At 44.8% G+C, this 14,641-nt stretch overlaps 1 protein-coding gene across 1 annotated transcript in view; it reads left to right on the forward strand.

Annotated features, from left to right (window-relative positions):
- The first annotated feature begins 214 nt into the window (after window positions 1–214).
- Window positions 215–14,641, forward strand: part of zgc:136908 (uncharacterized protein LOC563679 homolog) — a 55,974-nt gene continuing 41,547 nt past the window's right edge. The window contains exons 1-3 of the mRNA XM_034188857.1: window positions 215–422; window positions 725–836; window positions 12,920–13,092. Of these exons, the coding sequence (XP_034044748.1) occupies window positions 406–422; window positions 725–836; window positions 12,920–13,092 (302 nt within the window). The 5' untranslated portion in view covers window positions 215–405. The remainder of the gene's footprint in view (window positions 423–724; window positions 837–12,919; window positions 13,093–14,641) is intronic.

Below are 14,641 nucleotides of genomic sequence, written 5' to 3' on the forward strand. Positions count from 1 at the left end.
CATAAAAGTTCTTCATGACCAGCTTGGTGACTGAGCGTGTGTGTGTGGATCCGAAGCAGAGTGAAGAGCAAATATCACGCTATATCTGTCCCGGGACACTCTCCAAGGTAAGTGCTTGGAGTCTGTGTGAGTGGGCGTTCCTGTGCTGATGATGAGTGTAAATTACACAACAAAGCAGATATTTTTATTTCTCCACACAGACTGGATGCAGAACCTGTGGTGCTTCAAAGACGAGTGAAAAGTGAAAGTCACCGGTGACCTCCTGGACATTCTGAAGACAAACCCTCACGAGTGAAGATCAGAGTTTGAAACATGTGAAACTGATCAGTGCAGAAAGTCTTTCTGAGAACAACCCGAGAACGACTGCAGACGACTGAGAGTGAACAAACAGCACCAGGAGCCATCATGCCGGGACCACAAGAGTGAGTCAGGCTGTTTTTATGTCTTACTCTAGTAAGGAAGGAGCACTTCAACATTCACTTATCAGTATGTTCCACTTTTTAAATGTGAATAATGGATCTGTTTGAAGAAGCTGATAGCTGTGTCATGCAGTTGACTGAATTTGATGCTGATTATGTTAGAAAAATATGAGTTCCATAATTAAAGTGACGTTTTTGTGAACAGACATGTTGCACAGCCAAATGGGAGCTAAATAAAGAAGAGTCACATGAGGAAATCAGAGCTGAGAGCCTGCTGCACTCATAATGTTTCTGTTCTCTGGCAGCCCAAAGGGAGAAGATTTCTCAACTGCCATTCTGAAGCAGAAACACAGACCCAACAGACTTGTTGTGGATGAAGCTCTTAACGAAGACAGCAGCATCGTCAGTCTGTCGCAGGTCTGAGTCTGAAAACAGCTGGAAAGAGTCATTACAGGAAATCAGAGGAACATCCCAAATTTAGGACACATAATTTGTTTTGGTAAAAATCGTCCATGCAGAACTCTTAAACTGGCAAATTTAAACCTACAAAGAATACATTTAGTTAGTTACGTGGTCAATTATCAAATGAAAGTAAAGACAAGAGGGTATTATCTTATGAGCTGAGAAGCAGCTGTACTCAGAGCCAAAACATGGCCTGGGAGAAGTGAGCAATGGCACAGGGCCACACACCCCGAGGGGACCTCGTGCCCCTGGCACATACACACACACACACACACACACACACACACACACACACACACACACCCCTGGCAAAAATTATGGAATCACCGGCCTTGGAGGATGTTCATTCAGTTGTTTAATTTTGTAGAAAAAAAGATTCTCTGTAGATTTTCTATTGGCCGTTCATTTACGCCCCCTGGTGTAGGTCCATGCATTTCACTTTCCCCAACAGGATAACTCCACCACGTCATGGATTCCGAGGGGCACATACCACCGGTTGAACAACCAATGGAGATGCAAGGTGCGCAGGCTCCAGCAGGAGGCGTGTTGGGTAAGTTGCAGCAGATTCTAACCACCCTCACTGCTCAGCTGGATTTAGTGACCAAGCAGAATATTCTACTCGGTCGTAGGATGTAGGCTCTCACCGCTCAGGTGGAACCGCGCAGACAGGGCGCGGCTGCAGCTCCTCCTCCGTCATTCAATGGACACCCCCCCCCCCCCCATCTCCTGAAGCATACATTAGCCCCCCGGAACAGTACGTGGGTTGTGTCGAGACGTGCGCGGACTTCTTAATGCAGTGCTCGCTTGTTTTTGCACAACGCCCCGTGATGTACGCGTCAGACCAGAGCCGGATGGCTTATGTTATAAATTTGCTTCGAGGCGAGGCATGCGCCTGGGCTACGGCACTTTGGGAACAGAATTCACGGCTCAGAGCCACATACACTGGGTTTATTCAGGAGTTCAGACAGGTGTTTGATCATCCCAACCGAGGCGAAGCTGCTTCAAATGTGCTACTGTCAATCCGACAGGGGCGCAGGAGCGCCGCTGAGTATGCAGTCGACTTCCGTGTCGCGGCAGCGAGAGCCGGCTGGAATACGGTAGCGCTCCACGCCACCTTTGTAAACGGGCTGTCTCCGGCCCTTAAGGAGCACCTGGTGGCCAAGGATCAGCCGCGGGATTTAGAGGGGCTTATCGACCTGGTTATACAGTTAGACAATCGATTAGAGGAACGTCGACGGGAGCGAGACGAAGGACGTGGCTGGGTGCGGGCCGTCCCTCTCCCTTCCAGGTCCGAAGCAGCGCCGTCCTCCCCCTGCTCCAAAGCCAGAGCGCTCCACGTGACGACAGCTCCCCCTGCTGACGAAGCTATGGACACGAGCAGGGCTAAAATGAGATCAGATAACAGACAAAGGAGGCTGGCCCGTGGAGAGTGTTTTTACTGCGGCTCGAGTGAGCACATGCAGAAAAACTGCCCCAAGTGGTTAAACACCAACGCTCGCCCTTAGAGACTGGGCTAAGGGTGAGTCATAATACACACGCGGGAACACCATGTAAATCCGCATGATTCCCAGTCACAATCCTCTGTGGGGATTTAACCCTTAATGCCCCAGCACTGATCGACACGGGGTCAGAGGGAAATCTACTGGACAGTAGATGGGCTAAGGAGGTAGGGCTCCCTCTAGTGGCCGTTCCTTCACCATTGAAGGTACGGGCACTAGATGGCACCCTCCTTCCAGTAATCACACACCAGACACAGCCCTTAACACTGGTTGTCTCTGATAATCACAGGGAGGAGATTGTGTTCTTAGTAACACCTTCTACCTCCAGAATTATTTTGGGTTTTCCCTGGATGGTGAAGCACAATCCCTGGATCGACTGGTTGTCTGGGGTAGTGGCTCAGTGGAGCGAAACCTGCCACCGGGAGTGTCTAAGATCCTCGGTGCCACCCGGTGAGACTGCTAAAGAGGAGGTCCGAGTTCCCCCCAATCTTACAACGGTGCCGGCTGAGTACCATGATCTTGCTGACGGTTTCAGCAAAGATCTGGCACTCACACTTCCCCCGCACCGACCGTATGATTGTGCCATTAATTTGGTTCCCGGCGCTGAGTATCCGTCCAGCAGGCTGTACAATCTCTGACATCCTGAGCGCGAATCAATGGAGACCTACATCCGGGATTCTTTAGCTGCCAGGTTAATCCAGAACTCTTCCTCCCCGTTGGGTGCAGGTTTCTTTTTTGTGGGCAAGAAGGACAGTGGACTCCGTCCATGCATTGATTTTAGAGGGCTGTTAGATCACTGTTCGCAATTGATACCAGTTGCCCTTATTGGATTCAGTGTTCACGCCCTTGCATGGAGCTAAAATCTTCACCAAACTTGATCTGTGTAATGCTTATCACCTGGTTTGGATCCGGAAGGGAGACGAATGGAAGACGGCATTTAACACCACATTAGGTCACTTCGAGTACCTGGTCATGCCGTTCGGCCTCACTAACGCCCCCGCGACGTTCCAAGCACTTGTTAACAACGTCTTGTGGGACTTCCTGCATCGATTCGTCTTCGTATATCTAGACGATATCCTCATCTTCTCTCCGGACCCTGAGACCCATGTTAAGCATGTACGTCAGGTCCTGCAGCGGTTATTGGAGAACCGGCTGTTTGTGAAGGGCGAGAAGTGCGAGTTCCACCATACTTCTTTGTCCTTCCTGGGGTTCATCATCTCCTCCAACTTCGTTGCACCCGATCCGGCTAAGGTCGCAGCGGTGAGAGATTGGCCCCAACCGGCAAGCTGTAGGAAACTGCAACAGTTCCTCGGCTTTGCAAATTTCTACAGGAGGTTCATCAAGGGCTATAGTCAGGTTGTTGGTCCCCTTTCTGCCCTGACCTCCACAAAAGTCCCCTTCACCTGGTCGGATCGGTGCGAGGCCGCGTTTAGGGAGTTGAAACGCCGGTTTTTGACTGCACCAGTTCTGGTGCAGCTCGATCCAAACCGCCAGTTCATTGTTGAAGTGGATGCCTCGGACTCAGGGATAGGAGCCGTGCTGTCCCAGAGTAGGGAGTCCGACAAGGTTCTCCACCCATGTGCCTATTTCTCCCGCAGGTTAACCCCAGCTGAACGGAACTACTACGTTGGCAATCGGGAACTCCTGGCAGTGAAAGAGGCCCTCGAGGAGTGGAGAGACTTGCTGGAGGGAGCTGTGGTCCCATTCATTGTTCTCACTGACCATCGGAACCTGGAATACATCCAGACCGCCAAGCGTCTGAACCCCAGGCAAGCCCGTTGGTTACTGTTTTTCGGTAGGTTCAACTTCAAGATCACCTACTACCCCGGGACGAAGAACCAAAGGTCTGACGCACTGTCCCGGGTGCATGAAGAGGAAGTTGAACCAAAACTGTTGGATCCACCAGAGACCATTCTGCCGGAGTCCACTTTCATCGCCACCCTCACGTGGGACATCGAGGAAGTGGTCAGGGAGGCCCTGACCTGACATCCTGATCCCAGTGGTGGACCACCAAACCGGCTGTACATCCCACCAGACGCTTGGACTGCCGTATTGGACTTCTGTCACGGTTCCAAACTCTCCTGTCATCCAGGAATGCGCAGAACGTGGCAGTGGTCCGGCAGCAGTTCTGGTGGGCGTCAGTCGAAGCTGCCACCCGGGATTACGTCCGGGCCTGTACAACCTGTGCCAGGGGCAAGGCGATACATAAACCCCTGCAAGGACTCCTCCAGCTGCTTCCCATGCCTCATCGCCCCTGGTCCCACATCAGCCTGGACTTTGTCATGGGCTGCCCTGCGTCCCAGGGAATGACCACCATCCTGACGATAGTGGAACGGTTTTCCAAGGCGGCCCACTTCGTGGCCCTCCCGAAGCTCCCAATGGCTCAGGAGACCGCAGACCTCCTGGTCCACCACGTTGTGCATCTGTATGGTATCCCAGCGAACATCGTCTCGGATCGTGGTACCCAGTTCTCTTCGCAAGTCTGGAGGAGTTTCTGTAGAGAACTGGGGGCCACCGTGAGCCTGTCGTCCGGGTACCACCCCCAGACCAACGGCCAAGCAAAGCGTGCAAACCAAGAACTGGAACAGGCCAAGAGGTGTGTAACCTCCATGCACCCGATGGCCTGGAGCCAACATCTGGCCTGGATCGAGTACGCTCACAACAGCCAGATCTCGTCAGCGACCGGCCTCTCCCCTTCGAAGTCTGTTTGGGGTACCAGCCCCCATTGTTCCCGGCAATAGAGGAAGAGGTCGAGGTCCCCTGGGACCAGGCCCATCTGAGGAGATGCCGTCGGGTGTGGAAGACAGCCCGCTCTGCTCTCCTCAAGTCCGGACGCGGGCGAAGAGCCATGCAGATCGCCGACGAGCCCCGGCCCCAGCTTACCAGCTCAGGCAGGAGGTGTGGCTCTACACCAAAAACGTCCATCTGCAAACGGACTCACCTAAGTTGACAGACCGGTACATCAGACCCTTTCCAATCACCAAGATCATCAGTCCCGCCGCAGTGAAGCTTCAACTCCCAGCTTCACTGCGGATACACCTGGTTTTTCATGTCTCCAGAATCAAACCACATCACACCTCGGACCTCTGCCCCCCCGGACCAGCGCCGCCTCCTGCCCGCATCATTGACGGCGAGCCGGCCTGGACTGTGAAAAAACTGCTGGACGTGCGTCGGAAGGGTCAGGGCTTCCAGTATCTGGTGAACTGGGAGGGTTACAGACCAGAAGAACACTCCTGGGTGAAGAGGAGCTTCATCTTGGATTCCACCCTCCTGGGTCGGGCGCCAGGAGGCGCCCATTGGGGGTGGGGTCCTGTTGTGTGGGCCGCCCGAAGAGGAGGTACTGCTGGCTCACCACCAGAGGGCGTCCTGCCTGTGGTTGGGTTTCAGGCACCAGAGGGCGCAGTTGCTGCAGGAAGTCTACCAGGAGCCGGAGCTGACAGCTGTCATTCATTCCATCATCACCACCACCCATAAAAGCCTGGGAGAGACATCAGAACTCTGCTGAGTTATCAGCTTACCACACAGGTAAACCAACTCTGCCGTTCTGTGCCGTACGCACACGTTTTTTGCATCAGAGCTTTTTGCAGTCGTTAACCTTTTTGCAGTTTAAGCCGAGTTTGTGGAAGTTGGAGGAGTTGGCGTCTCCACTCCTCACTTCTGACTTGATTAAGTGATACATAAGGCACTGCACGTACTCTGTGTTCCTGTGTTTGGAGGTGGAGGTTTTCCCCCAGAAAGGAACTGTATTTTCAGCTGACTTGTTTGCTGGGTGTTCACACACCCACCCTGTAACCTGTCTCTTTTCCTGCCAGCAGTACTGGATCTGACAGCTGGAAGCGGTGGCCACCTGGGGAGTCAGGACTTGGCAGCTCCGGTGTGTTACAGGTCTTCATTGGCGGTGGAACATCGTCGGTCCCGGCTCTTCTCTGGTTAGGCGTCGCCTATCCTCAGGCCTGCCCACGCGTCATCTTTTGTTATACTGATATTGACAGACTAAAAGCATATTTTGACCTGTTGTGCACATTTGCAGTAATAAATTGTATTTATTGGATTCTCTAATGGCCGTTCATTTATGCCCCCTGGTGTGGGTCTGTGCATTTCACTTTCCCCAACAGGTTGTCACTCATTAAGTCCATTCCTCAGAGACTGCGAGCTGTTATAAAAGCGAGAGGTGGTGCAACAAAATACTAGTGATGTGTTGGAGCGTTCTTTTGATTTTCATGATTCCATAATTTTTTCCTCAGAATTGAGTTAGTCCATATTTTTTTCCCTCTGCTTGGTCTAAAAAAGTAACCATTACTGACTGCCACAATTTTTTTTTCCTAATTTCTTATAGTGTTTCTTAAAGCCAGAAAGTTACCATTTGAAATGACTTTAGTTTTGTGTCATGTCTGTGATCTGCTTTTTTTCTACAAAATTAAACAACTGAATGAACATCCTCCAAGGCCGGTAATTCCATAATTTTTGCCAGGGGTTGTATATAAACAGCTGAGTGGATCCTTGTCATTTGATTGGTGACTTGTATGTCAAATGACATGGATTATTCATACTATTTGCCTTCATGTTTCAATAGTTCTTTTTAGCGTGCAATTTTGGTGCTATAGGAAATGTGCGCCCCGACCACTGCGCACACTACCGGGGGTGGTGTTTAGCTAAACATGGCGGAGTTTGATTTGCTGGCGGACAATGATTTGAAGGTGCTAATTAACACTGCTAATTCTTCTAACACACACATGCAAACCAAATCCACCATGCCGCACACCATCTGGAGACATGAAGAGTTCTTAGGATGAAGAGGATGAAGTTAGGATAAAAAACTGGACAAATTTCTGATGCATTTTTTTGCTGGAGTGAGGAAACCACACGGCAGTTTGTACACAAAGTCATTGGATGGCATCACAGACTACTGAGAACAATTTTGGACTCCTATTTAAAGTTCATGTTGAACTTAAGCACCAGTGAGGAGCATCAAAATGTAAGTCCCTTTTCTGTTGTTTATAAATTAATAATGGGGGAAAAATATACAGGATGGGCCAAGGGGTCCAGAAAATGCATGCATTAATTCTCCTTACTGCATATGGGGGGCAGTAAATTTACGCAGAATGCACTGTGTTTCAACATCCTGGGGTTTTTTTTAGCTGGAAAACACTTCTTGTAACATTAAAATGGCAGTGATTTTCACTTAGCCACGCCTGACTAATGTGGTTTCCTTTTTTAATTATTTTTAGTGTTTATTTACTGTTACTTTCACATGCATTAGCTCAAAGTCTGTCATCATGGAGTAGCATGTCAATTTCAGGAATATGACGGGTCCACAGCTGAAAAATTTTCAGTCGCATAATTTAACAAATAAATTTTATTTGCAATTTAAAGATGCTCAAAATGATCTTGTTTATTTCCAATGTGGTCACAAAATGATTAACTTATGACCAACAACTGGCTCCTCGAGTGTGCTTGTGCCTGCACGAGTGCCTCTGGTGTGAACCAATGTACAGTTCCCTGGAGTCTCCCAGGTGACTGAGAGCTTTCTTCTTTCTTTCTTCCCGTCTGTGGCAACAATGTTCACTCCACTGGTTTTTTACATTTCAAACCTCCTAATCCATAGTTGTTTCAAAACCAATAGCTTGTTCGACTAGAGCAGTTCATCTGCATTAAACTAACTGTTCTGCACTGAAGTTTTTTTTAACATAAACGCGGGTACTTGGTCAACACAATTATGTACTGACGGCATAGCAGCTTTTTCCCAATCATTTGCTTTTTACGGTCTTTAGGGAACTTTACCCAAATTCATCCATGGATATTTTGTGGAGTTTTCCTCTTTACATCATGTCATGAAGTAATCTCTGATGTTGACTCGCAAAAAACTAAACAAACAAAAAAAACGAAATACTTTGTATGCCGTCTTAAAGGAAAAAAGAAACTCAGCAACACAGTTCGGACACAAAGGAGGTGGAGACAGAAATGCATTTGACGGAGTCCTTGGATTCAGAGAAAAACAAATAGTGCGCCCCCATAGCAATATGTAAGTACCTATATGTGTTAGTGAGAATTGTGTGTTAATTCCTCAAGCTCGGCTCCTCTACTAGAGGCTTGGAAGTTTTACAGTTCAGCACAGTATCTTAGCTGTTCCTAGGACTGCACTCTTTTGGACAGAGACCTCTGATGTTGGGCATGGAATCTGCTGGAGCTACTCTTCCAATCTGGGGATTGCAGCGCCCAGTGCTCCTATCACCACTGGGACCACTTTGTACTTTGTACTCTTCAGCTCTTGGCACTTCTCTAATTCATTAAATTACTCTTTTGCTGCTTCTTCCTGATGTTGCTGTGAGCTGGAATTGCCACATCAATCACAACTGCGTTTTTCTTTCCCTTATCAGCCACCACTATGTCTATTTGATTGGCCAGCAGCTGCTTGTCTGTCTGGAATTTGAAGTCCCACAGGGCCTTAGCCATGTTGTTCTCAGCCATCTTTGGTGGCGTCTCCCATTGGGACCTGGAGACGTCTAATCCGTATTTGGCACAGATGTTCAGGTACACAACTCAAGACACTTGGTTGTGCCTCTCAGTGTACGCTGTCCCAGCTTGCATCTTGCATCCTATATATATATATATATATATATATATATATATATATATATACTCATATGAAGCACCTTGAGGCAACTTTGTTGTTGTTTGGCAGTATGTAAATAAAATAAATTGAAATTGAACATATACAGTGTAAAGTATTGAACACAGCACCATGTTTATCAGTGAATATATTTCTAAAGGTGCTATTGATATAACATTTTCACCAGATGTCAGTAACAATGCAAGTAATCCACACATACAAAGAAACCAAACCACAGATGCCCATAATTTAAATAGTGTGTAATCGCATTGAAATTACACAGGAAAAAAGTATAACACCTTAAGAAAGGGAGGTGCAAAAATGCATGTAAAGCCAAGGCACCAGCTGAAATCTATCAGTAATTAGAAAGCAGTCCTGCCCCTTGTCAGTGCAAATTAATATCAGCTGGTTCAGCCCCAACTGATGGGCTATAAAAAGGTGTCTCTATACCAAGGTGTCACACAAGAAACATCTCATGATGGGTAAAAGCAATGAGCTTTTCAAGATCTTTGCAACCTTATTGCAGCAAAACGTACTGATGGTATTAGTTACAGAAGGATCTCTAAAGCTCTGAATGTTCCAGTGAGCACTGTGGGGCCATACTCAGAAAGTGGAAAGAACATCATTTCACCATAAACCGGCCATGACCAGGTGCTCCTCGCAAGACTTCTGACAGAGTAGTGAAAAGAATTATCAGAAGAGTTGTCCAAGAGCCAAGGACCACTTGTGGAATGCTTCAAAAAGACAGGGAATTAGCAGGTACAATTGCTTCAAAGAAAACAATAAGTAATGCACTCAACTGCCATGGCCTGTATGGCCTGTATGCACACTCACCATGCAAGACTTCACTGCTGAAGAAAAAGCATGTTCAAGCTCATTAAAAGTTTGCTGCACAACATTTAGATAAGCCTGTAAAATACTGGGAGAGTATAGCCTGGTCAGATTAGACCAAAAGTCTTTGAATGTCATAATACACATCATGTCATTACACATCATCCCAAAAAATATCATACCAACAGTGAAGTTTGGTGGTAGAAACATCATGGTGTGGGGCTGTAGTTGAAAGAAGGATGAATGGAAAAATGTACTGAGACATTCTTGATAAAAAAAAAAAATCTACCAGTATGAAAGAGGGTGAACATTTCAGCAAGACAATGATCCCAAACACACAGCCAAGGAAACTTTCAGTTGTTTCAGAGAATGAAAGTAAAGCTGCTAGAATGTCCCAGCCAATCACCTGACTTGAATCCAATAGAAAATCTATGGAAAGAACTAAAGATCAGACTTCACAGGAGAGGTCCACAGAAACTTCAAGACCTGAAGACTGTGTGGAAGAATGGGCCAAAATCTCACCTGAGCAATGCATGCACTTGGTTCTACATCTAGGAGGTGTCTTGAAGCTGTCATTACCAACAAAGGCTTTTGTATGAAATATTAAATAAATTTCGGTAAACGTGTTCAATACTACTTGCCATTCAATTTCAATTTATTTAGTTTATATAGCACCAAATCACAACAAAGCTGCTTCAAGGCACTTCACACAAGTAAGGTTTAACCTTATCTACCCCTAGCGCAAGTACACAGACCAACAGTGGTAATGAAAAACTCTGATGATATGGAGGAAGAAACTTCAAGCAAACCAGGTGACCCACTGCTTAGGCCAATCCACCAAAAAGGTTTACAGTACAGAACACAGCACAACAGCAATTGACAAGAGTTCATGCATCAGGCGTCCAATCGACCATCAGGGGGAAGGGGATTCTGGAGGGGGGCATCAAGCCACTCATTGGATCTGTTCCTACAGCAGAGTCCATCCCGCATCCACCACAGCAAACATCCAATCCAGCACGTGGATGCAGCCTCATCTCGGACAGAGAGAAAAAGAAAACAGAATCAGTCGGCCAGAAAACTGCACTTAAGGTATAATTCATCAGCATTAAGCAACAAGAAAGCAGAAGAAATACTAAGGTGATCGCCGGCCACTTGTCCTCAACTTCACTAACAGACCCAGACTTTAGATAAAGTTAAGGCCAAGGCCGCTCTGTTTACTAATAAAATGAGTTAAGTGTTGTCATGTGTGTCTTGGTGGGTTCCTTCACTATTCAATCAATCAATCAAGTTTTATTTCTATAGCACTTTATAACAGTTTTCACTGAACCAAAGTGCTTTCCAATAGCACCAACTAAAGAAAAAATAAAAAGAACAGTTCGAAAAACACACATAAAAGCATAATAAGAGCATCCAAATAGAATAAAAATAGACAAAAAAGTGTCAAAGCAATTATGTGCAAAAAGCTGCCCTGAACAAGCACGTTTTTAACTTAGCTTAAAAACAGAGGCAAACTATTAATGAATCTCAGTTCAGGAGGTAATGCATTCCACAAATTAGGACCTGCTACTGCAAAAGAACGGTCACCCCATTGTTTGAACCTGGACCTGGGAACCTCCAGAAAGTTTTGGTCAGCAGGCCGAAGTGCTCTGACAGGGTTGTGTGTTTTAACAGGTCACAGGTGGTACTATTCTCGTTTTTGCATGGGCACTCAGATTTTGAGAACTGCCTGCTCCACACGCATTTCCCATACAGTACCATACTGTTTGTATTTTTTAATCATACAAAGGAATAAAGTATAGGCTTGGAAACATTCATGTATCCATCCCATGACATGTACCGGCAATAAAACTGATGATTTACGTGTGTTGTACCAAACAACTTATGGAACCCATCATCTTGGCTTTGATATTTTTCTTTCATTTATATCCAGTTTTAGAGAACTGCTTTCGGTAGGAGTTTAAGAAGGGTCATTTTACACATTTTAACAGAGATGCCTGAATTACACTTTCTGTTCAAAATGGCATAAATACAATATGTAAAAGCCCAAGGGGTTGAATATTTTTCAAAGCACTGTATGTCAGGCAGAGGACTTGGAACATGTTTTTTTGGTGAAAAAACAAACAAGCCAAAAAAAAAAAAAAAAAACCCTCTGTCTTTGAACATCCATAAATTGAAAACTGTATAACCAAGAAAACCTTTATTCAATTAAAATGGAAAATTGGGGAAGACAGAGAGAAGAAATCATTATCTATTATACTTTTAGATATTAGGTATAGATATTATATTAGGTCCATCAACATTGCCAAGAAAATAGGCGAAAAAGTGCCACACCCAAGACCCCTCTTGGAAGGAAAACTATTTGGAGTACCATGTTTTCTGTGTCGTGTGTTTTTTGTTTTGTTTTTGGGTTTGTTTTTTTGTTTTTTTTACTATTTTGGGAGGTCCTTCAATTTATACTCCAGTGCGACTTATCTACTGAAAAATTACATTTTTTATTAATTAGATTAATTACAATGACTATTTATATATTTATACTATATTTATATGCTCAACAAAATAAGCTCTAAGAAGAATAAATGTCAATAATAAAACATACAGTACAATCATGCACAAAAACCACAAATTAAAGAGATGATAATGCAAAAAATTGTGTGTGTTATACTCAAGTATGACTAATATATTGTTTTTTTTTTTCCTCTTCAATAGGCATTTTTTTAACAGGTGTGTCTTATACTCTTGTGTGACCTATAATCTGGAAAATACCATATGAGCCTGAATATTTTGCATTTTTCAGATTGGACCCATAATCTATAAAATATGTGAATACGAACCATGGGAGCCACTTATTGATTTCATATAGAATGATCCAATTAAGCTCTATTTGAAATATTGCTGACTAAAAATGTACAGTACTGTCAGTGCACAATTTTAAAAGGATGAAAAATTATTATAATAAAAATTATAATAAAAAATTATAATAAAAATTATTATAATCTGATGCCACAAAATAATAAAAGCACAAGGCATGAGGGTGGTACAGTAACTGCTTTTTATCAGCTCTTGGTCTTTCATTTAGCATATGTTTGTGTTTCTGTCAGAATAAAATGGAGGAACTGCAGCTCTTTCGTGGGGACACGGTGGTGTTGAAAGGGAAGAAACGACGTGAAACAGTGTGCATCGTTTTGACTGATGATACCTGTGGAGATGATCGAGTACGCATGAATCGTGTCACACGCAACAACCTGCAAGTGCGTCTCGGTGATGTCATCAGGTAGAACTCACAGTTGTGTGTTTAGTCTAACAGCTAGGCTATATTGGTCACACTGGTCATTTTGATGTTTGAGCTGCAATAAAGAGGTATCATGACTGGCAATAGTGCACGACACAATAAAACTGAAAATGTAAATATTTGATTCATGATTTATTAAACATAAATCAGGTAAAAATACTAAATGTATTCAAAATAATTGTTTTCCTCCTCTCAGTGAGGAGGAAAGTATTAAAAATATTGACAATGCCAACAACTTTGCAGAAGAACAAACATCCAAGTCTCTTGGTTACTCCTGTTTTGTCTTAATTTAATTAATTGTTCAGGCCACATTGCCAAATCACAACACAATTGATTTCATGGCTCTACACACAAGCAGTCTATAGACCTTACACACCCTCCCTTTGTATTTTTATGTTGTAGGAAGAAACCTCAAGCAGACCATACTCAGTGGGGTAACCATCTGTTGTGACTATTCTATCCAAATAGAATAAAATCACAACAAAGAATTGTCACAACATGTAGTGACAGAAATGTTGCAGCTAAGCAACCATATAGAGCTCATTATTCACAGTGACAAAAGTTTGAAAAGACAACCGAGAGGTGAAGGTTAGCGTCCCAGTAAAATACTGCATTGGAAAGTTTAGGCTGTATGGATGTTTTGGATGTCACTGAAACAGGACATTCCCAGGTTTACAGTCCAGCTACCTTCAGCACTGTGCCAACAGGAGACAAAATGGGTTGTAGAAAGAATACTTTGAGTCTTGATTTGTGATTGGTTCACCAACACCCCCTGCCCCTTGGCCATCATTGTACAAGTGCAAGCCTTTTTGACATACATTTATCAGCAAATGTGTTGCAAAAGTCAAGGAGTGCTGATCTGAACTTATAGTACTGGACTGAAGAGGTTGAAATCATTGACTTGTGGTTGTAAAAGATATCTGCAAATTTATTAAAAATAAAAAAGCTGAGAAATCACATGTATATAATTATTCACAGGCTTTGCCATGAAGCTTAAAATTGAGCTCAGGTGCATCCTGTTTCAACTGATCATCCTTGAGATGTTTCCACAACTTAATTGGAGTCCACCTGAAGTAAATTCAGTTAACTGGACATGATTTGGAAAGGCATACACCTGTCTACATATAAGGTCCCACATTTGACGGTGCATGTCAGAGCACAAACCAAGCATGAAGCCAAAGGAATTGTCTGCAGACCACTGAAACAGGATTCTCTCAAGGCACAAATCAGGGGAGGGTACAGAAACATATCAGCCGCTTTGAATATGCACAGTGACCTCCATCATCCATAAATGGAAGAAGTACAGATCCACCAGGCCTCTTCCTAGAGCTGGCCACCCATCGAAACTGAGTGATTAGGGAGAAGGGGTTTAGTCACAACCTGAAGCACTTGCGCACTGAAATGACGACACATATGCAAACAAAGTGCTGTGAGCTACTATAATGCTGCTATTATGTGAAAAGAGGCTGTGGAAATACACCAGACTGTAGCCATAGAAGGCAGAGCCCTCAAAATAATAATAACAATGACA

The sequence above is a fragment of the Thalassophryne amazonica genome, chromosome 15 (genome assembly GCF_902500255.1).
Source record: "Thalassophryne amazonica chromosome 15, fThaAma1.1, whole genome shotgun sequence".
NCBI lineage: Eukaryota > Metazoa > Chordata > Actinopteri > Batrachoidiformes > Batrachoididae > Thalassophryne > Thalassophryne amazonica.